Genomic DNA, 23,765 nt, shown 5'->3' with positions numbered 1-23,765 from the left:
GTCAGATCCCCTTACTCATGTAAAGAAACCAGCGCTTGTCAGGATAATGATCATAATAAAGGGAACGCTCACGCCCCACTAATTCCTCCATCCCAGAAGCCACCACAGCTGGTTTGTTTAAATCTTTTAATTCACAGCCAGCTAATTAACATTCAGAGAGCAGTATTATAGTACAGGCAGTGCCTCTTAACAACCACCAACCTCAGGTATTTTACATGTAATTAACAAGCAGGATGGAGAGAAGACGAGGAGTGAAAATACTCATTTACCTCACTCCAGCCTCGAAGTGTATATTGTAGCCGTACTCAACATATGGATGCATGCTGAAGATGTTATTATGCAGCACTGATGCATCGCTGAGACAACAGACTCCACTTGTATTTAATCAGCTGCACTGGCTGTGTGCAGAACACTTTTTAATGCACCGTAACCAGGGTTCGGTTCCTGGATCTGTGATTTCAGCAAAAACAAACAGCATTATGCAAATGCAATTTCAGCTGCTAAGTGAGGGAGATGAGTGATGGAGCGAGATGCCAGCGCTGAACGGCAAAGATAAACGGGAGGATGGGATGGGGAGGGAGGGGGTCTCGGCCATGATATCATATCTGTGCCATATTTTGCACTAACCCCAGTGAGTCAGCACAGCCCACCCAGCGAGGATGTGTGGTCACACCTCGGACTCGGAGGACACTTCCCTCTCAAAATAGCACATTTGTAATGTCATGCAGACAGGGTTCTACCTCGGCGCTGACTGACCTGCACATTTTTATTGCCCGACAACACGGCTGACCTTTGCCTCGACGGGCCATCGTCGCGGATCACACGGGAGTGCACAAAAAGAAAAATGACTCCACGTTGGCACGTATACACATGAGAAACCAAGCTCATATGCACATAACACAGAGAGAGCGAGAGAGAAGAAGCAGAACTACAAATCCCATTTCATACCCAAACACCACCTCGACAACCATCATGCCCTTCATGTCAGCGTAAAAGAAAAATGCCACAATGGCTTCAATCAGCCCCGACCAAAACGCAGAGTTCATTCTCCACCAGAGGCATTTTTATCTTTAATTAGAGGAGCGAGCAACAGTCTACAAACTGAAACCTGCTCACCGTCACGATGGCGGACGGCTCACAGACACTGATTTCAACTCATATTCTGTCACTTCTGACAGCAAATTACTCCATTTTCCTTCAGGTTCGAACACATCGGCGCAAAATTCACACTTCATTTGGAATCGAGTGTAACTGCTGAGGATTCGACAAATTCAGATTAATAAGAATCTACTTTAAATGTGATACTTTGACCCTTTTCCATCTGGATTAAAACCCTGTGGATCAACACTTTAAAGGATAAGTTAACAGAAAAATGAAAATGCTGTCGTTATTTACTCACCTCCATGCCGATGAAAAGTCGGGTGAAGTTTTGTTGTCCACAAAACATTTCTGGAGCTTCACACCAAAACAGCATTGCAGCACTCTCCTAAGCAACTGAAGTAGACGGGACTTGTTTTAAATGTAAAAAAAACAACTGGAAAAAAACATTAAATGTCTCCACACAGCTTGTTCTGTGTAATCAAAGTCTCCAGAAACTACAAGATCCCAAAGTGTTTTGAAAAGACGTTATTTACAACCACGATGCGTGGCTGATGGGCTGCATGCTAACACTTTTAGCTTAGCAGCTCCAGTTTAGGTTTCAGCTTTAAAAATAGTGTGAATAACGTCTTTTCAAATCAATTTTGGATCTCTGGGCTTCCAGAGACTTGGATTACGCCGGTCGAGCTGCATGGAGCCATTTTATGTTCATTTGTTTCTTTACATTTTAAAACAAGTCGTCCACCTCAGTTGTTCAGGACAATGCTGCGACGATGTTTTGATGTGAAGTAAAACTTTACCTGACTTTGCATCGGCACGAGGTTGAGTAGAGAATGACTGAATCTACATTTGTGAACGTATCCTTTAACCAGTGAGCCTGACTTATTAAAGGCTTTTTATACAAGCCTCTTCTCACTCGGCCCGAAGAACGTTTTTTTTTCTGTGACCAGTTTTATCATCTTCATGAGCATCTTCAGGTACGTTGACTTTTCCTTTATGAAACCGACTCAGCACTTTAATTCTTCCTCGGTATTTTAACTCTAATTTTAAATTAATCGTTTAAGTGATTTTTTAAGCAAAAGTGACTAAAAGAAATCTAGTTACAGCTTTTCAAATGTGATTCTTGTCAATGTTTTCACGGGAAATAAACTGAAAATCAAGAATTTTGGACTGTTGATGGGACAAAACAACATGAGGTCTAGGAAGTTATCAGTGGCATTTTCGCCTGTGGAGACAAATGATCAAGGAAAGAATTGATAGATTAGTGGCGGGCGTTCATTAGAGAGCCTTGTCTTTAACCCCTCAAACCTCCCTGAAGCACCACTGAGCCAGTCGTTACAGACTCACGCTGTGCAGCCAAATACTGCGGACATTTTAAATCACAGCAGACATCCCAATGTTTTCTAAAACACCAAATATTTCATGCCAGAATGTGAAGAACATTTGGATAAAATGATGCACAAAATATCCAGAGGAGATCCATTTGATCAAATTGTGCCGCCATATTGGGTTTGAGTATTTCCCCGTTTTTTGAAAATCACAGGAGCAGTGCAGAAGGATCTTTCCAACCTTAAAGCCACTTAACAGGAGAAAAAACTGAATGCTGAGGGGTTAACGAAGCTCCTGCTCTCTTGTAACATTTCCTCAGCCTCCACTACCAGAATGTAGAACATCATTAATGGAGACGGTGAAACTGATCACAGTAACCTTCACCTCTCTCCCACCCTGTTCCTCACCGCCTTCACCGGCTTCATCCTCGCCTCCCCGTGTTGTTTTCCCTCTCAGCACTTTAATCTTAAAAGCGGCTGCCCCTGATGAGGAAGATCAAAGCGGCCCCGCACCGAGCACAGGTCACCGACTCCATCCTCGTGATCACGCTGCACGGTGATTTTATTGATTTCCCTGAGATCAATCCTGTCCTCCATTGTGCCAAAGAGAGCTGGACGAGGAGAGGCGGAGGAGGAGGAGATTCCGACCTGTTATGTAAGTCGCAGGATGGGTTTTTCACAAGGTAACAACAACGTGTGGAACACAGGTCCGCTGAGGTCTTGGATGTTTTGGGGTTGTTGTGTTTTTGTTTTTTTTTTACTTTTAGTCTAAATTTGTCAGTCGTGTCTGAGGGACGCCTGTGCAGATCTGGCAGGGCGAGCTTTTCCGAGAAATGAGCGAGATGAACGCTCTCTCATAGCCACAGGGAGTTGCATGACGTCAGTCGCCATTCACTGTTTGTGCACAGTTTTGTGTTTTGTTTTATACACGCACACACAAACACGTACACGCAAACACACACACGGATGTATGAAGCAGTGTTTTTTTCCAGATGAATGCTTGCATAGATGCCTAGTTCTTAAGTAAGATAACCCTTTGGAGCAAGGCAGAGGTGGATTACATGGCTGCTGAGCCCAGAGTCACAGCCAGGGATCCAGTCAAAGTGGTGGGAGGGAAGGACGGAGGAGGGAGAGAGAGAGAGAGAAAGAGTGAGAGAGAGGGAGAGAGAGGACGAAAGCGAGTGAGGGGTTTCTATTTCAAATCTCCCCGGACCCCCAAGGCACTTCCGTTCTGGCTGCATCCTCCACCAAAATAAATCATTTCCATCAAAGGGAAAGCTCTGACCGTTCAGCGCCTTCCCTCATCCGAAGCAGAACTCACATATTTGTTTATGTGCTGAAAACTCATCCGCTGCACTTTAATCAAAATGACCACCACAACCACCACAACCCACATCACCACCACCACCACCAGCAGCAGCAGCAGCAGCAGCAGCAGCAACAGATACACACATTCGACAGGCTGCCAGAATCAAAACTCAGATGGGCCAAAAATTAACAAGCACTTGAAAATGGCTCGATTAATAATAGAAAACACGTCTCCTTCCAGTCCTACTGGCAAACTTGTTTTTAATGCTCTTATATAACATCTCTATTATGTTGCTCCATGGAGAGGCTGCTTTGTAAATCATCTCCTCTCACACTCAAGACATGCCCTTAATATCTTCCTCCGAATGCATCCAGGACCACATATCCCACGCTGGATCCACTGCAGCAGATCTACACTGAGGTAGTTAACATTGCCATCTTGTGGGATGCGGTCTGTCTGTCTGTCTGTCTGTCAAGTGGATCAATAGGTGGTGCTCTTGCATGGGCTGTTGAACTTTTCCCCCTGTCCTCTCCAAGTCACACATGACGTTCATCTTTGTGCACCAGAGCGCTCAAGCCCATTTTTTTTTCCTCTTCCTCCTTTTTTTTTTTTTTTTTGGGTTGCAATGCTGTGTGTGACCAGACATGTATTATTAACAAATTGCTTACGTCAACTGACAAGTAGGGGGAAGATCATTTACGTAGAGATGATGTGATTGGTCGGGGAATGAATTCAAAATAATAATAATAATAATAATAAAAGCCTCGGAAATGATGCCAGTTTAGAGAAGAAGAAGAAGAAGAAAGAAGAAGAAGAAGAAGAAGAAGAGGAAGAAGAAGAGGGTGTTTTTATTCATTTTGTAGGTAACTGCATGAGGAGGAGGAGGAAGAGGAGGAGGAGGAGGAGGAGGGGGTGCGTGTCAACAAAATTACACCACCAAGGCTTGACAACGTGAAGCAGTCAGGAGCACACACACACACACACACACACACACACATATACACATACACACATGCAGCCCTCCGCGCGCGCAGCCGGGGCTGTGCGTCCGAGTGCGCCAGTGAGTGTGTGTTTTGAATTCAAATGCAGCAACACACCAGAGCTGCAAATGCGGAGACTGAGAGGAGGATGGCGATGATGTGTTTGGGAACGGAAGCTTCTCTCTCTCACACACACACACACGCTCTCCCTCTCTCTCTCTCTCTCTCTTTTTTTTTTTTTTTTTTTTACCCGGGTAAAATGTATCCACACAAGACGCCTCAAACCTGGCTCTCTCTCTCTCACACACACACACTGACCCGTGCTAAAGTAGCCCACTTCAGAGGCGCTCCAAGCCGTGCCAGCGAAGGCACCAATTGGCAACATGATAACGATGAAGATGCACCTACCATATTGACTTCAGACACCATGTCTATGCTGGCTATGTCTATATTCATCCCCACGGCCACCGGCGCACCTGTGAAGGAGAGGAGGCGTTAATACAACATACATGAATTATTCCCCATCATGTAAATTTAACAAATTCGTGACGCGCGCTCAGGTTCCTCTCTGCTCCCCTCCACCTACAGGAGACTTGTGCATCATCAGCCCGAGCATGATGAAAAAAAAAAAAGAAAATCATGTTTTCACACGCAGCTTATCTAAATGCTGTTAATTTTCATCTTTATTTGAAGCGGGGGGGGGGGGGGGAGGGTGATCAAACATCGATGAGGGGAGGATCGATCACGTTAAAAGCCCGAGATATGCACATCATTTCTCATGGAGCCGTAATTGGAAAGGCCTATTTGCTGTGAAGGGATGATTATGTAAATGAAAAAGCAGATTTTGCGATTCATTAAACATGTATTGCACGTCAGGCGGGCGTGAAAACATCACATTCAGTTTTTCATTATTATTATTTTTTTTTTCCTCGTTACCTCCGAAATCTGGCCTCAACCGTATGTCGTATCCTTTCATCAGTCTGTCCACTGTTTCTTTTACCAGAGGCATATTGCTCGGATCTTTGATATCCTTGACGCTGGGGAGGAGGAAAGAAGAAGGTGGTGTAATGCAGAATAGCTTATTAATATCACACGCCAGGCACGCTTTAACAGAGGCTGTACATGACATGCGAGACAAGAGGGCAAAAACATGCGAAAGGAGCTTACCCTTGAGCCCAGACAGAAGTCACTAGTAAGGAAAAAGTCAAAATCCCAAAGTGGTTTTTCCTGATCCTCCCCATCGCAACAGTTTTTGAGGTGGTTTCGCGATGCGAGTGAGGAGAGCGCACATCCAACTTACTCCACACGGTGCAGAGGAGCCAATGAGAGGCGCATGCGTGCAGCCAGCCCAAGATCAAAGAGTGGAGACTGATGATGGTGGATGAGCAGTTTCCATTGCAGAGAAAAATATTAAAGGGACAAGTGGTTGTGCGTAATGAAGAAACAAGCGTTCATGCCAGGAGTGAAATGAACAACAACAGCGTAGATTTCATTTTTTTTTTTTCATTTCTTTTCTCTTTATTCTCATGTTTGATACATGGAGAGATTAACCCCCGACAAGGTCAAACAATGGGATGCACCGCAGGGTTAGAGCGGCCAGAATGTCAAGTTGAGATCAAGTTTATTCCCTCAGTTTTTAACGTTACAAGTGGCTGAAAAGAGACTTACATACAAACACCTGCACCCAACAATCATGCACCATCCACGCAAAAATAGAAAATTAATGTCATCCACACCCATGGGTGTTGTGTAGGACTGTTCGCTGGGATGTTTTCAGGGGACCTGCAGTGGATGTGAAAGTGCGGAGGGAGCACCGGAGCGCCCGAGCAGAAAGGTGGGATGGAAAACACAATCCCACAATTCATTTTCTCAGGTTTGAGTACATTTTTGAAGCCGCGGGGAGGGATGCGAGCCTCCTCTAAATTGCCTTTGATCTTGTTGTAGTGGGAGCTGTGCTTCTGTAGAGGGCAGGCTTCTGAAAGCATTGGTTCACTGTTGCATCACCACCAGTTACAGCCATCATAGATTATATCATCCACTTCTTTTTGATGTGTTTCTTGGTTTGTGTGTGCCTGAGCGTCATGCATACTGTATGTGTGTGCGTCTCGGTCCGAGGGGCCCCCGAGAAGTTGTTGTGTGTACGCTTTAAAGTGATCGAGGCCCGTGAAAGGCAGCTCTTCAGCGACTGATCAGAACACAAGTGGGCAGTGGTCACAGCCTGTGAAATGAATAGATGTGCGGCAGGAGAATAAATGAGTTTCTGATTCATTTCCTCTGTCAGATGAGAGCGGGGTGACTGCTGAGAGCTTGTTCACACACAGAAAGAGGAGGGTGAGGTGAGGCTGGCTGGATGCTGAAGGTCTCTCCGGCTGCACGCGCCCTTTCCCGGGTCCCGTCAGTTGGGAAGCTCCACGTCCCTGCAAGAGCAGAACACAGCCGAGCGCAGGATGTGAGAGGAGCGTACAGAAAAACCCCGTCTTCTCTTCCCACATGCACAGACTCTCTATCTGCAGCAGCCCAAACTGTTACTGCGCTCCCTGTCGTCCCGGTGCCTTCTTCAGAAGTACCGAGCGAGAGACTAAATGTGAAAATGTATGTAAAGGGACTGGATGTGATGCAGCTGTTCCCATGCTCTCCATCTTGTCTCCCTCATTATTCTGCAGAACGCTATAAACAAAACAACCATAAAAATTCTCTGACAGGAACATGAGAAGCATGATGAGCAGATTTGCACTCCCCAGTGTTACATAACACATCTCTCTCTCCCCCCGTCTCTCTCTCCTTTTCTCTGTCTTTTTGCGCTCTATCTCTTTCTTTCTTTCTTGGACATGGAGCTTTGTGCTCTATAAGTGGCTCACTTATAAGCGGGGAAGTGAATAGTCGCTTTTTCATGTGCTTAATGTACAAAGTAAGCTCTGGTTTTATTTTCCCCATGGAGAACCAGGAGTTGTCATTAAAACGGCTGGGGGTTTGCCAGCCCTCAGGTAAACCTTCGTATAAAGGAGACGAGAGCCTGATGCATATTTTTCTTCTCAAATTAACTGAGCCCTGTTTCTAAATCTATGATGATGATAAAAGCCACGGTGCTGGCGTCAATGCAGCAACAACGCCACCTAACATCATTCTCCTCTCTCTTTTTTTTTTTTTGCTTACAACTCCCGAGGCTGTTTCAGCATTAGAAATTATTGATGTCTTTACTGCCTAGATAAAAGTCTTTGACAAAAAACTGTGGGTAGTTATTGTTCCACTGAAGCTATCATAATTAGAGCACAGTGAGACAGGTTTGTGGCTCTCTGAGATACAAAGGAAGTGTGCATAAATATCCTCTAAACGTCCACTGTCTGATCTTTTTTTCCCTTTTTACCTCATTTGTACAAGGATGCTGGATGCCCTCCAAGTGTGTCTCTGCTATTTTTACTAGGATGCATGAAAGGCTTTTTTGGATCCGCTGCCTTGTCACGCAAGACTCAAAAGGTTAGAGGTGAAACTCCAAAAGGGAAGCTGACTGGAGACATGAGCGTGGATAAAAAAAAACCACTGGTAGCATGTATGTTCACGTCAGTGGCTGGGACTCATTATGTTTATATTAGACATGTTTTTCTCCTCAGATCTTTAGGTCGTATTCAGATGAAACAGTGTGAGAAAAATGAATCACTTTTTTGTAACTGATTAATATATTCAACCTGTTAAAGTTGCAGGTTTAATCCCATGAAAACTGAAACCTCATGTTGGGCTGTCAGCCAAGAGCAAACACCTATTGTCCTGTATTGTTTGGATGCATCCCAAGTTCCCTTAATTGACTGACTTCTGTGCAAAGTCTCGTTCTGCCTGCGATGATCAGATTATGAAAAACTAGGGTTTTCGCGACATGTCAGTATTAACGATAACCGTGATATTTTAAAATTAAATATAAATATCAATGATACTATCTTGTAAGAAGATCAAATAATTCCCATTCTTTTCATCTTCAATTTGTTATAGAAGGTGGAGGTAATGCCCTTAACGTTGATTTCCACCTGCCATGCAAAGGTAGAAGGAAGAAGCAGTAACTAGCTAGCTACTACCACACCGCGTGGCTACTACTGCCACACAAAATCACATCGGAGGATATGAAGGACGACAGCGAGAGTAGATTCTGCGATAAAATCGTTATCGGAAATTCTTCTTTTTAGTCGTGTAGTGAAAATCTGATATTGCGACAGCTCTATTCTGAACGATACATCTGTGTTGAAATCAGCAGTTGAGCTCGTTAGCTGTTAGCAGCCGTCGGGCAGCAGAGTTCTGCAGTGTGTTCGGCTAAGGGAGAAAACAGCTTCGAAGCTAATAGCTTACAGCTAACGGGGCTAATAGAGCTAAACACACAGCAGGACTGAGACTTTCTGTGTGGAGGAACATGAAGCGTAAAACAGTGAACTGTAGTTTAAGTGTTTATATTCGCTTTAAGGAGGGTAAAAATCGTTTTTTCCGGGACAGTTTTAGGATGGTGGTGGAAAAAGTGAATCTGCAACCGTGTTCCTCCTTGAATTAATAGTAAAAATAAAGAATATTATCAGACACTTACAACAGTACCAAGACAGATGTAAATGTACCATGATGACTTAGTGTGACTGGTGTACCTGGCGCTCTCCATGGTGTCCTTGGCCAGGTAGATGTACCAGTAGACTAGGTTGAAGAGGGCGAAGGTCAGGGGGAAGAGGATGCGGGCGTATCCGTCTATGGGGCTGGTGCCGGCCAGCTGCGGGATTTGAGGAAAAGCTGAGCCCTGCTGGAGGAAGATGGGCACCGGTGGAGCCTCCATTTCGCTGCGACACACCGAGTGGTTTCTCCTCTTCAGGCCTTCCTGAGGGCTGCTGTCCAACTGGTGGGATGGGGGCGGGATGATTTGGAAGAAAACAGGAAGAGGTGAGTTGGGGTTAGTGTGGGATTTCTGCTCAGTGAAATGAAAAAGGGGTACTTAGTGAAAAAAAAAACAGAATTACTGGCCAGCAAGTACATATATGATAACTTTAACATGCTGGAGTCATGTATATAAGCCTGGAAGTAATGTTTGTTCCCACAGGAGACTCCTCTCAAGATAGCATGCCAACATCCCTATAGAACGCAGCAGGTAGTTAGCTGGATGCCCATAGGATGGTTGGGAGATTATGCAGGGAGGAGTGTTGGAGTTGTTCTCTGTTCTCACACTGAGGCTATTTTTAAAGCATCCAACCATGAGCCCTACACGTGAGACAGATCCCAGGAGGACGCCGTGGTGGCTTACCGTATTAGCATAAAGCATATAGCTCGAGATGAGAGCACTACAACAGCACGTATTACTATTTAATGTGTGGTGTGCCCTGAATGGGAAGAACGGAGGAGGCAGGGTGACTACTTGGAAATGCATAGAAAAGACCTCCTATGTGTGGCTTGATTTCTTTTTCCCCTGCATCCGAGTCTGCTGGCTTCCTGTTCATTATAAGCATCACTGCATCAAACTCCCTGCGACAGTGAGGAGACTCTACCTCCATTCACCATTATTAGCTATGTAAATGTATCGGAGATGCCACGTGATACAAATCACACCCCTTCTTCAAGTGATAGCAGAAGCTCATGTTGCCGAGCAGGTCGCAAGTTTTGGAGCAAAATCTACTATCCAATAGTCAAGGCAACAGATATGGAGGATCAGAAGTATTTATCCCTGTTAATAACCAGAAAAACACCTAATTACTGGGCTGATCACTGACTTCTGTTACTGCAGACGATCAGGACGCATAGAGAAAAAAACTGGAAAATGTGGATGGATACAAGGGACCAATAAAGCTTAGCTGCTTTCTGGCCAGGAGACGTCTTGTCTCTCTGTATGGTAAATGTGTTTCTATAGAAAGCTAGCAGATAATTAGCTTAGCAATAACTACAGGAACACGGGGAAACAGAGAGCTAACCAGGTAAGCTAACAGGCTGCTGATGGTAGTTGAGGAAGCATATCTCCCAAAATGTCCAACTTTTTTATAACCTTTGAAATATATTCAGTATCTTTTGTTTTAACTTACACATCTCGGTCTTACCTGAAAAATGAAGCTATTCCCTGAATTATTAGCTACATTTCTACTTTTAAAGGGCCTGTAAAAAGGATTTTCCTGATTAACGTCTTACTCTGAGTGATTATTTCACAGAAGAGTTTCTCTATTTCTATTCGTGCTGTTCACACTGATGATTTCTGATGACGTCACATATTTCCATGCATCAATCAGAGTTTTGAATCAAAATGCGAAGGCAGTGGTCAGATTGTTTGCTTATATTGCCAGCACATTCAGTTAAATGGGATCAAACCACACCCACACAGACCTAAAAAGGAAAATCGATTAAGAATTAAGCTGTTAAACTACAAATAAATAGAAAGTAGGATGTTGTTTTTCAAAACTTTCACTCTCAGTGATGATTATTTAAAAACTCTGTCTTCAAGAGCTTTCAAATTCTAATATACCATTTTATCTACAATATTACATTATTTTATTTTTAACATGACCTGAAACAGCAAAAAGAGAAATTATTTTGAATGTGCAAACCAAACCAGTAAAACTCATAAACTGTTTCCTCTACATGTATTCAGGAGTGACCAGAACATGACCGCTACAGCTGGATAACATGGGAAATTTAATATTTAAAAACTATATAACAAAACAAAAAAAAACACCACCAAGTTTAAGGCCCAGTGCTACAAATAGCCCGTTAATCGTGATCAATTAACCAAAATAAACAACATTTGTGCTACCAACCACCAAAACTAAGACCAACAGTGACAGACGTGAAACAAATTAACCGCTGCCACCGCCGCTACAAAACAATGACAGATTATCAGATTACAATGAATGAGTAACTGTAATCAGCCAGGATTAAATGGGTAATTAGATTTCAGTTATATTGTGAAAAATGATCTCTTGATGTCTCTAGAATATGGAATTTATTAAAAAAGCATCCCACATGTTGTATTGTATTATCTTTTCAAGGGTTATTTGATTTGACCAAAATGTCAATGCTAAATATTCAACATGCATTTTACTTTAAAGCAAGAAAAAGAATATTTGTGGAATATTTCCAATGTTTGGTTTCGAATTAATCCAAAAATAATCCAAAAGTATTCAGATAAGATTACGTTATTTGTAATCCAATTACATTATTAATTCAAATAATTGCCATGAAATGTATGTTCAGTAAGTGACTACGTTTCAAACTAATCCGACCCAGCCCTGCTCTTTTGTTTGTTATTCTGGTTACACTTGATATTAAAGCAACAAGCTACAAGACACTGAACCACCGACATGATTTAGAAGCTGTTATTTTAAGTTAAAAGTTACATAATGTTGCTTTAAATTGGCACAGAAAGGAGCAGGGACGTGTTGCACTCAGTTAAATGATCCTTGTGTTTGATCGATGACAGCGAAAATGAATCTTACTCTTTACTGTTGTCAGAAAATCAGCTGCTCACCGAAACTGTGTCGCTATCCTCACTGCCGGTAGCCAACACCTCCAGCTTGTCTTGTCTAACGTTACGCTTTTTCAGACGGTTGGCCTGCAGGGTGGCAAAGTAGTTAACCGCTGCAAACTCGACGAGGGCCGACGCCACGAAGGCGAAGCACACAGCGATGAACCAATCCATGGCCGTGGCATAGGCTACTTTGGGAAGTGACTGACGAGCGCTGATGCTCAAGGTGGTCATGGTCAGCACAGTGGTGATGCCTGAAGGAAGAAGAGCATTTATGAGCACATTTGGAGATGTATTATCAAACATGACAAGTACTCATTAACATTGGTGGGAAGGGGGGAGCGTACCAGCAACTGTGCGTGCAGGAACAGACTCCTTGTTGATCCAAAAAGAGACTTGTGACAGCACAACAACCATTATAAGAGGGATGTAAGTCTGAATGAGGTAGTAGCCCAGCTTCCTCTGCAGGTAGAAATGGACCACCTGCACAGAGTAGTGACCTGCAAGATAAACAGAACGTGTGAAGAGAGCAACCCCCGAGGGACGGAGCAGGGTAGCACACAATGGATGCCCTTGCCTGCCCTTGAAACAGAATAGCTGCTGAGAGAAACATAAAGATATATCGCTGCTGTTAGGAGTGGAATAGCCCGCAAACTGTGAGGCAGCATGTGAGAGACAAGAGGAAGGAGAAGGACAAAAAGGAGGAGGGAAGGAGGAGCAGACATTTGGAAATGGGATAAAGTCAGGAGGAAGGAGCGAGCGAGGAGGGGGGAGGAGGAGAGCAGGCAGTGTCACTATGCGTAACACTGCCCTGCTCTGTCTAAACACATGCATGCAGATATTCACAGACCAGAAACACGCTGCGTCAGGCATGCACGCACGCACACACACACACACACACACACACACACACACACACACACACACACACACACTCTCTCTCTCTCTCTCTCTCTCTCTCTCTCTCTCTCTCTGTTTTCTAAATGGGTATCATCACTACGTTTTGGAGCCTGCCTCATCCTTTTCCTCTCTATTCCAGGAATCTGCTGGGTTCACAGCAGGGGAGCACTTCTTCTTCTGGTGAAAAGAGGAAATGCACACACACACACACACACACACACACACACACACACACACACACACACACACACACACACACACACACACACTACTCCATCCTTCCTCCTTTCTGTCAGTGCATTCACTAGGCTTTAAACCCCATAGTTCTTTTTTAAGGCACACCGTACGCATTAGGCCTGACCGCTTAAGCATCTTACACTACACGGCTGCTCAAGGAAGTCTTTGCTTTTTTAATGACTCTACTGTAAGAGCAGCGATGGACACCAATGAAGGGACTCATTCAACGTCTTTCCATTTCAGATTCATCAGCTCGTGAGAATTTTTTTAATTAAACTTCAGTATCAATGTCTTCATGAGAAGAGCAGTGTGGTAGCTGACAGTGAGCATTACCTGTGCTGGATTTGAAAACCTCACTGGACAACGCCTTCCCCACCAGATCATACTGCAGAAGACTGATGGACTCTGGGGGACAGTCGACAGATGCTATTGGCCCTTTCCTCCAAGTGAACATGATTTCACTGCTTGTGTAGGCGTCTGGAAACGCAAAGGCAATTAGAAAAAAAACTCCAACATCAGACACATCTGTGAATCTGGACACATCTGTTATACTTACAGCTTCCAAACCTGAGAGGACAGGCGTGTCCGTCCATGGGGAAGTCCATCAGTCTCATTGGACACTCTGCACTGATTGTCAGTCTGACAAGAGAACAAGATATCTTAGCGTCCACAAAAGATCTCGTCAACACGACAATAACTGCACAATGTGAGATAACCTCATGGTGTAGAGGACGGTCCCATTCTGCATGATGCGGAAGAGTTTGTTCGGCGTGGTCATGTTATGAGAGATAGACTTCTTTGAGTTTCGGAAGAACGTGTCAGGCGTCCAGATCTTATCCACCATTCTGTTGTTCAGCCGCAGGATTTCAGTGGGGCCCTCGAACTTTAGCCGCTCATCAACCCACATCTGACGGAAGAACATGTCCATGGTGTACTCCTGATGCATGAACATAACATGTCAGTGGATGTAAAGCTTTATTCTCGATGAACAATAGTACTCTAAATTTTAGATCGTTGTCAAGTCCCTGTCACTCATCAGCATGCATTACACTAAAGAGCCTTTTCAACTTGCACTGGAAGGTGAGAAGAGATGATGAGGCAATGATGGATGCCACTCATCCCACATAATCATTAATCAATCCATTCAGCCATTCCCTCTGTCTGACATGTTGTCATATTGATGTAGAGGCCATCAATAATGCAGTTATAGGGCTGGTCAAACAGATTAAAGCTTATTAGATGGTCTCATGGCAGATTGCCCATAAGGCAGGCGTTCAGTGGTCAGTGAAGCGCTCCTGTCTCTCACAGTCAGCACACATACATCTCTTTACAGCGGCAGTATCTTACCATCTCCACATCTGAAACAGGTCCAAAGCTGGTGACAAAGATGTCTGTTTTCACCTCTGTGACACCGCCTGCAACAGTAATTAACAACTGTACAATGCTCACAATACATAAGTCTTTATTAGTGATTCTTTAGGATTTAAAGTCTGTATTACCTCCAGATCCGGGTCGCAGTCGGTTGTCATAACCGTCCAAAAGTCGATCCAAAATGCGAGTGATGTTGTCCGAGTTAATCTTCTCATTTCCACTTACATTACCAAGACTGCAGAGAAACAAACGTTTAAACTCCCAGGCTCATTATACTTTAACATATGGTCAAGCAGACAGGGTAAGACTTACCTTATCCAGCAGATAAAAGTAACTAAAGTTAATGTCAAAACAGCCATCGTGGGCAGCATTTATCTCCCAAATTTGCAGTCAGTTCTCTGAACAACTCATGCTTAATATAATAGTGTATGAGGGGAGTCAAGAAAATAGAGCCAGACACTGTGTCAGCGTCGTTAAAGTGACTGGTAGGTGTACATAAGGACAGAGGAGGCAGCAGTAATCCAATTAACAGATTAGTAAATCCACTCCATTTTTAGACAAACAGGAGATATTATTGGTTTCCATTAAAGTCAAAGTAAAATAATTAAAAAACAAATAAAAACTAAAGTGAACTCATCAAGTTACACTACACTTATGAGAATGAATGTATAAATGTATGACCTGTATCTCATGTGAAGTTTTTCATGTTGTAGTTCACAGTAGTGGCCAGCAGGTGGCGCTGTAGCCGCGGTGCTGTTCACAACCGGAACTGAAATGTAGAGAAGAAGAAGAAGTTTCGAGAAAGCGAGGGGCACAACAACATGCAGAGAGACAGCCCCACCGACAAATACTGAAACTAACTCAACTACAGGTGCTCGAAACAACCGTCCCATGAAGCAGTAGATGGCTTAAGAGTGGTAACGATTAGCCGCGTAGCTAACTGTTAGCATAACTTCTCCGCTAGCCACATACAGTGTAAGTTAGTTAGCTGACGTTAGCCGACCTGTCAGCCGGTGACGAGTCGCAGCATGTCAGTGCACTTCGAGGAGAGGAGCGGTGTCGTCCCCTGTAAGACACCCTGGGGCTCCTGGTACCAGACGATGGAGGAGGTCTTCATCGAAGTCAATGTGCCTCACGGGACATCTGCTAAAGAGGTCAAGTGCCACTTGGGATCCAGAGACATTGAGCTGCGTGTCAAAGGGGAGGAAATAATCAAGGTGAGCTCCTCAAGTGATTCCCTCAAGTGTTTTCATCTCTCATTGAACGTCTCTCTGAGAAAAGTGAAGGTTTTGTCTGCTAGTTGGTCAACAGTAAGTAAAATATGTGACCTTTGTCCCTCTTTCACTCTTTGACAAAAATGATTAAATTATAAAAATAAAACTTAAATATGGCAGAGAAAACTGCATTTGCTTTGTATACAGGTCACTATAAAGGATATTTTAATTTCTAAAGTAATACACTGAAAATTAGGGGTAGACCGATTATCAGCCCGATATTCAGCATTTTCTGATTATCGGTGTCTGATTTTTCTGACAGATTGCAGATAAAACAAACTAACATAAAAATGTGCTACTTTGGCTTTGATGCAACATCTTCTCTCACAATGTCCTGCCCACAACAAAATCTAATTGGTGACATGTCACAATTAATAGCATATAAACACAGAATAATCTGAATCTGCAAAGTAACTAGTAACTAAATGTATCAAGAAAAATGTAGTAGAGGAAGGTTGAAGTAGCAGAAAAGGAAACACTCAAGTAAAGTACCTAGAATTGTACTTTAAAACAGTCCTTGAGTAGATAGTACTTTTTTTATTTCATCACTGGTAGATTGAAACTTTTCTTTTTTTACTTCAAATGAATATGAGTCCCAAAGATTGGTTTTCAGTCTCCTTGATTTCTAATAATCGGTATCGGTCCTGAAAAAGCCATATCGTCGACCCCTAGTGAAAATGAGAGTACTTACAGTCAACATTTTTTGCCACGTCATAGCATGATGACATTAATGGACTGACGATTATTTCCATTGTTGATCATTTTCTTGATAAATCGGTTAGCTGTTTGGTCTATAAAATGTAAAAAAAAAAAAAAAAAAAAAAATGTGAAAAACACCCTTAATTGTCTTGTTTTGTCCACAACCCAAAGATATTCACTTTAATGTCATAGAGAAGTGAAGAATCCATTAAGTATTCACATTTAAGAAGCTGGAATCAGATTGTTTTGTACAACTAATTGATTATTAAAATAGCTGATAATTAATTTAATAGTTGACAATTACTTAATGAATCGTTTCAGTTCTAATGTGAGCAAATATTATCCCAATCTCTCCTTTTTACATTCTGACAGGGAAAGTTGTGTGACACAACCGTGTCCGACGAAGCAACATGGACACTGGGTAGGTTTCACACTTCTATAAGTAACTAGAATTTAAATGTACAAAACCACGCTCATCTCACCCCTGTTTACGTCTTTGTCTGCTCAGAGGACAAGTGTCTCATTCAGATCGTTCTGATGAAGACTAACAGAGAGGCCGGGAACTGCTGGTCCTCCCTGCTGGAGGGGGAGTACTGTGCGAATGCCTGGGTCCAGGACCAGATGCAGAGGAAGCTCACACTGGAGAGGTTCCAGCGGGAGGTTGGTTTAATTAAGCGTCATGGTGTGTGTTAAAAAGTTGTTGTTACAGGTTACCACTTGGATGTATGCCTGGTTTTTGAATTATTTACTAATGCATCATTGATCAGCTACAAGCCATTTATAATAACACATTTTGGGTTGCCAGGTTGTGATGAACTTCTTTGGCTGATTTTTGTTTTGTAATAATGTAGATATAAATGTAGACAAGCCATCAATAAATGCTTGTGGGTTTCTCACTTGATAATAAGCCATCAAGTCTGCAGCTGTGTTGATAAAATGCTAATATATGGAATCAGGATTTCCTCTTAACAAGTGGTCAAGCAGTCTTACTGGTCAAAGGATTGTTTTTCAATAATTCTCAACCATAACATTGTTATTATTAACTGTAATTTACAGCTTTTAAATTAGTTTAAATTACCCTAATAGTGTGTCTTTTTAAAAAAAACTGGCACACACTGCTTTGCAGCAAAAATTTGCTATGTGGTTTGGGAATGTTTTAAGATGCACAAAGCAACAGCAGATTTGTTTTTCACCATTTATATTCATCATCAGAGCATCGCTGATATGATCAATTTTATAGTGTGAATTAGTAATATAAAGAAATGTACCATGTGACCTAATTGAACTTCCTCTTTGCTAGAATCCTGGATTTGACTTCAGCGGTGCAGAGATCTCTGGGAATTTTGCTGGTGGTGGTCCGGACTTTTCCAATTTACAGAAGTGACCGTGATGTCAAAACCCACTACATGGTGGAGATGCCTCACCAAAGAACAATACTGAGGACATCCAAGACATGCAGTGGCTTTATCAGATCTTCTGTGACGAGAAACCATGAAGATTTGCCTTCAGAAAGAACTCAAACGTTGACCAAATTATTGATCAACAAAGATACTTTTTACAGCAACCTTCTGATCTGTGTTATCTGGGCTGTGAAGGACTCACTGTTTAGGCCTGATTTGGCAAGTGGCAGAACAGCTGACAAGGATTGTTTCTATCTGGTTGATAAAAGCCAGTGAGAAGTTGTTTTTAATAATGAGGAATTGTACACAGCAAAGGCTTTTCAATAAAGTTTTATTGAAAGGTACAAGTATATAGGTTAATCAGATGGTGTGTTCAATTAGCCATTTGAATTTGAGAACACATTTTGTTTTTGTCACTAAAGAAACTTAAACTAGACAGGGAATCTGGCAAAGAAAATGCAAGACAACTTCCAATCCACATTTCCACTGCAATGATCTTTTTTTGTGTGTTCTCTGCATAATTGACAACTGAAATCAATAACACATGTGGTGCTTCACTCTGTGTACACACAAGTCTGTGAAAACAACTCATCTGTAACCGCTGACATTTCAGCACAGTATGGTTAGCCATACATGAGGAGATCGTCACTAGCCTCACTTCACCGGAGAAAACCGGAGCTCCCTCGCCATATCAAAATAAAAAACAAAAATTCATCACCTTGGGTAGGAGTGTGCATTCAGGACAGTTTAGCAACCTAGGGTGGGAGTTAAGGATTTCGGGCCCGATTTCTTGGTTCCATTTTTGCTGTTCACAAAATCCTTCTCCCTCCTCTTCCACATGGTGGACTGAGGACCTAGGTGGTTCTATACTTATGAGCTTAAAACCAGCAACCCGTTCAAGGAAAACCAAACACCTTGGTACGGATTTAAACAAGAACATACTGTACACTTGTGCAAGCAACTCAACCAGGAAAGTAAAACTTAGCAGGATGGTAGAAGATAAGTGTTACTCATCATCATTGAGGCCGATTAAATGCAATGTGCTTGATCAATGTATGACAACGAACAAACTTGAGGAAAACCGTTACATTCTAAACTTTTCCTTAAAGATATCCATCATCTACGATGAAGATCTGTAAGGAAAATAACTGGGCTGTACTAGGCGACCACACTGCAAGAAAGCCCCCATAAAATGTCCAATCGGAACAAAGATTTGGGGACCGTTGTTACTTTTCTCTGCATGCAAGGTCACCTATTTGTACCCCCAGGTTTAATAAGCTGACTCAGGGATGGTGGGAAGATGAGTGATCTTGTAGTAGCTGTGCTTCAGCTGACGTGCAGTTCTTCCCGAAATACACCAGCGAAGCCTCTGGCTGTTGGGCCTGGAGCACTTGGTGGTGGCATATTCAGCCAGGCATTTTCCAACCAGCTCCCGCACACAAACCAGGTCCCCATCTCTTATCTGCACAAAAGACATAACACGCGAGGGGAAAGATTAGAAATTGTCAATTCCCTACCTTAGTGGGAAACAATCTCTACATCGTGATAAGACATGATTGGCCTCTAACCAAACAAAACTACACTATGACTAACTAAATCATAAAACATTACTTCTGAATAGTTCAGTTCAGATGATTGTAACGATAGTTGGTACTCACATTCAGCTGCTGCTGCAGACTTTTTAGGGCCTCAAATATTTTGTCAGTGTCCTCAGGGTCATGTTGTTCCTGAGCCTCATAACACAGGAGAGCCATGGCGAGCAGAGACGGCTGCAGAGAGACGGTATAGGTTCAGATGATTAAAAAAACCTACACACACAGTTTACATGTCTGTTTAAGAGACTGACGAACACATTTTAGAAAAGAATATTCAACACAAATGGCCTGTATACCTGCATTACCACTACAAAATAATTTACATGCAGAATGAAAGCCGTTTGATTTTCTATCAAATTGTTAGCAAAGTGGAACAGCTGGATGCTACTTTCACATTGTGAATACATCTAAAACAAAATAATTCCAACTGTAATTAGATTAAAAATGTTGGCAGACCGGTTATTTTTTACCTTTATTTTGGAGAAGACAAATGAGCAGTGACAGGCTTTCAGCTGAGCCTCCAGTCTCTCAAGGCTCAGGATCTTCTTGCTGGAAGAAGAAAGTGCTTTTAGTGTCAAGAATTCAACCTTAAAATGAGATGGATGTGAGGCAGAGCTCACTCGATAAGACGTTTATCTGCTTCAGTAAATTTGATCACAAAAAATGTCATCAAGCTATTTTTATATACAAACTGAGTACAACACAAATACTGGTGATGTTTCAAACAGAGGGTTTTCATGTTTTAGTTTTCCTATCGTGCCACACGTCCAAACATCTACAGGATTTCAAATAAGACTATGCCTTTTGGTCTTTCAAATATTTTTGGCTAGTATTCTCTTTAAAGCCAAATACGAGAAGACACATTCTAGTAGGGTAAATATAATCTTGTTGAGCCATGGTTCAGCCCTGCAGGTTGATGTGACCGTCTGTCCTTACCTCTCAGCGTCGAGCTGCTCCTGGATGTGGCTGTGAAAGAGGCGGAGAAAGCGGAGAGCTGTGGGGGCCTTCACCTTCCAGTAGAGCTTCTCCATGATGATCTTCTCCATCCTCATCATATCAGACACTGTGAAGCGATTCTGACTGATGCGGATCAGGTCGTTGGCCAGAGGCACGTTCTTCTCCTCTTCTGAGGACTTAATGGCGATGTAGAAGCAGCACAGGCCCACACAGGACAGGTGCTTTGGTTGGATCTGTGGAAAGTAGACAGTATGGAAGTATAAAACAACCTGTCTTTTTCTAGAAAACCAACAATGTGTCATTTTTAGGCATCTGTTTATTTACAAACCTTCATCACAGAGAGGAATCGATCGAGCAAGCTGATGGCCAGCGAGAACGTGTCTGAGCTGAAACCAAAGAACCTGGTCAGGGAGAGCAGATCCTTCACCTCCAGTTCCCTCAGTCTGGTGGTCATCCTGAGGCCATTGTCCTGGGAGCTCTCGATGAGCCTCAGGCCGCTCAGCTTTGGTTGGTATCGGCCCTCCAGATCTGTCAGGGCCTTCAGCTGAACTGCGAAGGGCTGTGCTCCAGGTCCTGTCACTGTAGGAATCATCTGTGTGGATAAGGAAACAGAGCTGAATAATACTGACTTAATCAAATAAAATGCAATGATTTTAATTTCAAGTCGCACTACTGATAATAGGACAAGATTGTTTTTAAGACTAAAAACATAATTATCTGTAGCCACGGGTATGACTACATATATTTCTAAATATAAGAGTTGAAATGATTTGTCAATTAATCACCTAATTGACCATATTACTACAATTATACGTGTCTTGTTTGCACATCTATAGATGCTTAAATATGACATAGTGATGGGCAATAGAGCATCAATGACTATTTGATTTATTATCTGTCAACTACTAAATTACTTGCCATTTATTTGGATTGATTAATTAGTCTAAGTTAATATTTTAAGACGATAAAAAGGAAAAAGTATCCGATTCCAGCTTCTTATATATAAATATTTTCTGGTTTCTTTACTCCTCTATCCCAGTAGTAGTAAAATGAATACCTCCAGGTTGTGTTGTGAACAAAAGCAGACATTTGAAGGGGGGAGATACAATGATGGACATTTTTGACCTTTCCGGACATTTTATAGATAAAACGACCAATCACTCTGGATAATAATTGACAGGTTATTAAAAATAATCGTTGGTTGCAGCCCTGTTTCTGAGAAAAAATAGTGTTTGTAAGATGGCCAGGCAGGTGGAGACACTAACTGTTTCACCAAGCTGTAACAGTCAGAGAAGCTGAAATTTGCATCTGAGAACTGGGACCAGCAAAGGAGTCACACAAAATTAAGATAAGCAAATCCCAGATGCTATCAAGCCTTTTAAATCTCCTTCTAGACAAAACATATGAGAAAACAAGTGAAAATAATCAATCAAAATGACATGATATTTTGTAACAAATGGATCTAAGACATAGTACCTGACTAATAGCAATCATTTTGTTAAAGTGGGTGTTTTCTCAATGACTGGTTGGTTTCTGATTAGCTCTACTTCAATATAAAAATGGCTGAACACAGTTCAGAAATGAAAACTCCTGCAGTTTACTTAATTGAAAGGATCTGGCTTGGGGATAATGTTTTGTATTGCTCAGGAGTAGTTGAGACATGATGGTAGTGTTTCCACACTTGTAAGCTATCAAGTAACAAGCCCTCACCTAACAGCTGTCATTGAACTGGACTCAACTGGACCAGACAGGGTTACATATGACGGACACATAACAAGAACATGTCCAACCAAGTATCTCATAAATGATAATAGTACTTTACCATATTTAGGTTAATACAAGTGTCTTAAAATATCAGGATCACTATGTTTCGGAACATTTTTTGATAAGTTTGGTAACAACATGAGACTTTATATCAAAAGGAGCAGGCCTTTGAGCGGCGGGGCAGCAGACCAGCGACATGTCAGGACATGTCCCTGCGCTACACACCGACGCAGAGCTAACACAGACATGACAACAACAAACCCCAGTTTTATAACACATTTTTAACCGAAGAGTGGTAGCTAAAGCCGTAACACTTAACATTAGCATTAAAACAATTGCAAGTAATGCTTCACGAGGGTAACATTGAAGGGGAAATGACTAACTACACAGACGTTTACGACGTAACCGTTAGCTACAACTGCTAATGCTAACATAACGTTACATCCATTTACAAAGTCCATAGGGTTAGTTTAGTTCCTTTTAAACACCAGACAGCTTCATAACAACGTGTTTTAATGTTTTAATCGGCAAATACTACTCTAAGTTATACTCATGCCTACTTAACGTGAAATAGAGAGAAGACTGGTTAACTTACCTTAGCTCAAGTTACGTTGCCTTTGATATTATGAAAAATCAGCGATTGCAAAAAGCCTCTGCGCGCTTGAAACAAGCGGGTGAAAAGAGGTTTAAAACACAAGAAAGTGTAAGTATGAACTTTCACTAAAGAAAGTTTTAAGCAGAGGTTAATTTCTGCCTATGCACACCCCCCTACCCTTGGCGTAAGGCGATGGGGAAAAGGGCAGTTTAGGTTTTAATGCAGGCATAAAACCAAGCCCATGCCCAAACATGGTGAGCTTTCATTGGTCATCGACGGATGACGTCAATGGCTTTCAATTTCAATTGGATAAATTGCAGCCACTCACGATTAAGGCCCGCCCTTTACGTGCTGGAGAGCCAATCGCAGTTGGGGAGGCGGGACATGACCGAAAAATTCCGACTCACTGTGTCTCTGCTCTTATTATGTGACAAAATGATTGTATTAAACTTTAAAACACAAAAAATCACATTAACTCTCAACAATAAAGCGGAACAACAGATGCAGCAGTTGACAGATTAGTTTCTTATCTATTTCTGCATTCAGTAAAACAGAGGCCAACAAAAGGTGTACAACATGACAAGAGTGGGTAATTAATAGATCAAAAAGACAGCAAATACATTAGTGAATTTTCTGGAAGACTTCAGGATTTATTCAAATGTCAGTGTTACCTTTTCATAGGCAAGGCATAAACACACTGCTGTCACTTGTTCTTTCTAAATAGACACCTACTGGCAGGCTTCTGGAATAGTCTGGAAGGAATCTGAACCTGCTGAGACCACAGCTTACAACAACC

At 42.3% G+C, this 23,765-nt stretch overlaps 4 protein-coding genes across 5 annotated transcripts in view; 1 reads left to right on the top strand and 3 right to left on the bottom strand.

Moving 5' to 3' along the window:
* The window catches only part of gabrb2a (gamma-aminobutyric acid type A receptor subunit beta2a), a 39,315-nt gene extending 33,275 nt beyond the window's left edge, over positions 1–6,040 (bottom strand). For both annotated transcript variants that reach the window (XM_084353012.1, XM_084353013.1), the window contains exons 1-3: positions 5,883–6,040; positions 5,652–5,752; positions 5,124–5,191 (exon numbers count right to left, since the gene is read on the bottom strand). In XM_084353012.1, coding sequence (XP_084209138.1) covers positions 5,124–5,191; positions 5,652–5,752; positions 5,883–5,956 — 243 coding nt within the window. In that variant the 5' untranslated portion in view covers positions 5,957–6,040. The remainder of the gene's footprint in view (positions 1–5,123; positions 5,192–5,651; positions 5,753–5,882) is intronic.
* Positions 6,041–6,121: 81 nt separating this feature from the next.
* Positions 6,122–15,578, bottom strand: gabra6a (gamma-aminobutyric acid type A receptor subunit alpha6a; the record flags this gene model as incomplete). The annotated part of the gene is made up of 10 exons (XM_084353014.1): positions 6,122–7,132; positions 9,332–9,573; positions 12,181–12,431; positions 12,525–12,677; positions 13,648–13,791; positions 13,871–13,953; positions 14,031–14,251; positions 14,662–14,729; positions 14,814–14,920; positions 15,367–15,578. The coding sequence occupies 10 exons, from the start codon at positions 15,576–15,578 to the stop codon at positions 7,111–7,113; spliced, it is 1,503 nt and encodes a 500-aa protein (XP_084209140.1). The 3' UTR covers positions 6,122–7,110.
* Positions 15,491–18,408, top strand: nudcd2 (NudC domain containing 2). Its single transcript, XM_084353021.1, has 4 exons — positions 15,491–15,902; positions 17,031–17,079; positions 17,167–17,318; positions 17,959–18,408. Exons 1-4 carry the CDS (start codon positions 15,714–15,716, stop codon positions 18,040–18,042), a joined length of 474 nt encoding a protein of 157 aa, XP_084209147.1. The 5' UTR covers positions 15,491–15,713; the 3' UTR covers positions 18,043–18,408.
* Positions 18,373–23,184, bottom strand: ccng1 (cyclin G1). Its single transcript, XM_084353020.1, has 6 exons — positions 22,970–23,184; positions 20,939–21,202; positions 20,590–20,843; positions 20,124–20,202; positions 19,717–19,827; positions 18,373–19,520 (listed from the first exon to the last, which is right to left on the bottom strand). The coding sequence occupies exons 2-6, from the start codon at positions 21,200–21,202 to the stop codon at positions 19,329–19,331; spliced, it is 900 nt and encodes a 299-aa protein (XP_084209146.1). The 5' UTR covers positions 22,970–23,184; the 3' UTR covers positions 18,373–19,328.
* Between the last annotated feature and the right edge of the window lie 581 nt (positions 23,185–23,765).

This window comes from Pagrus pagrus (genome assembly GCF_965226575.1).
Source record: "Pagrus pagrus genome assembly, chromosome: 5".
NCBI classification, from domain to species: Eukaryota; Metazoa; Chordata; class Actinopteri; order Spariformes; family Sparidae; genus Pagrus; species Pagrus pagrus.
This window is presented reverse-complemented; position numbering and strand designations above follow the sequence as displayed.

Coding starts and splice junctions, on each gene's coding strand:
- nudcd2 (XM_084353021.1), top strand. CDS start 15,714: ATGTCAGTGCACTTCGAGGAGAGGAGCGGTGTCGTCCCCTGTAAGACA. Junction 15,903..17,030: donor AAGGGGAGGAAATAATCAAG/GTGAGCTCCTCA, acceptor ACATTCTGACAG/GGAAAGTTGTGTGACACAAC. Junction 17,319..17,958: donor TGGAGAGGTTCCAGCGGGAG/GTTGGTTTAATT, acceptor CCTCTTTGCTAG/AATCCTGGATTTGACTTCAG.
- ccng1 (XM_084353020.1), bottom strand. CDS start 21,202: ATGATTCCTACAGTGACAGGACCTGGAGCACAGCCCTTCGCAGTTCAG. Junction 20,203..20,589: donor GAGCAGCTCGACGCTGAGAG/GTAAGGACAGAC, acceptor TTCTTCTTCCAG/CAAGAAGATCCTGAGCCTTG. Junction 19,521..19,716: donor GTCTGCAGCAGCAGCTGAAT/GTGAGTACCAAC, acceptor TCTTTTGTGCAG/ATAAGAGATGGGGACCTGGT.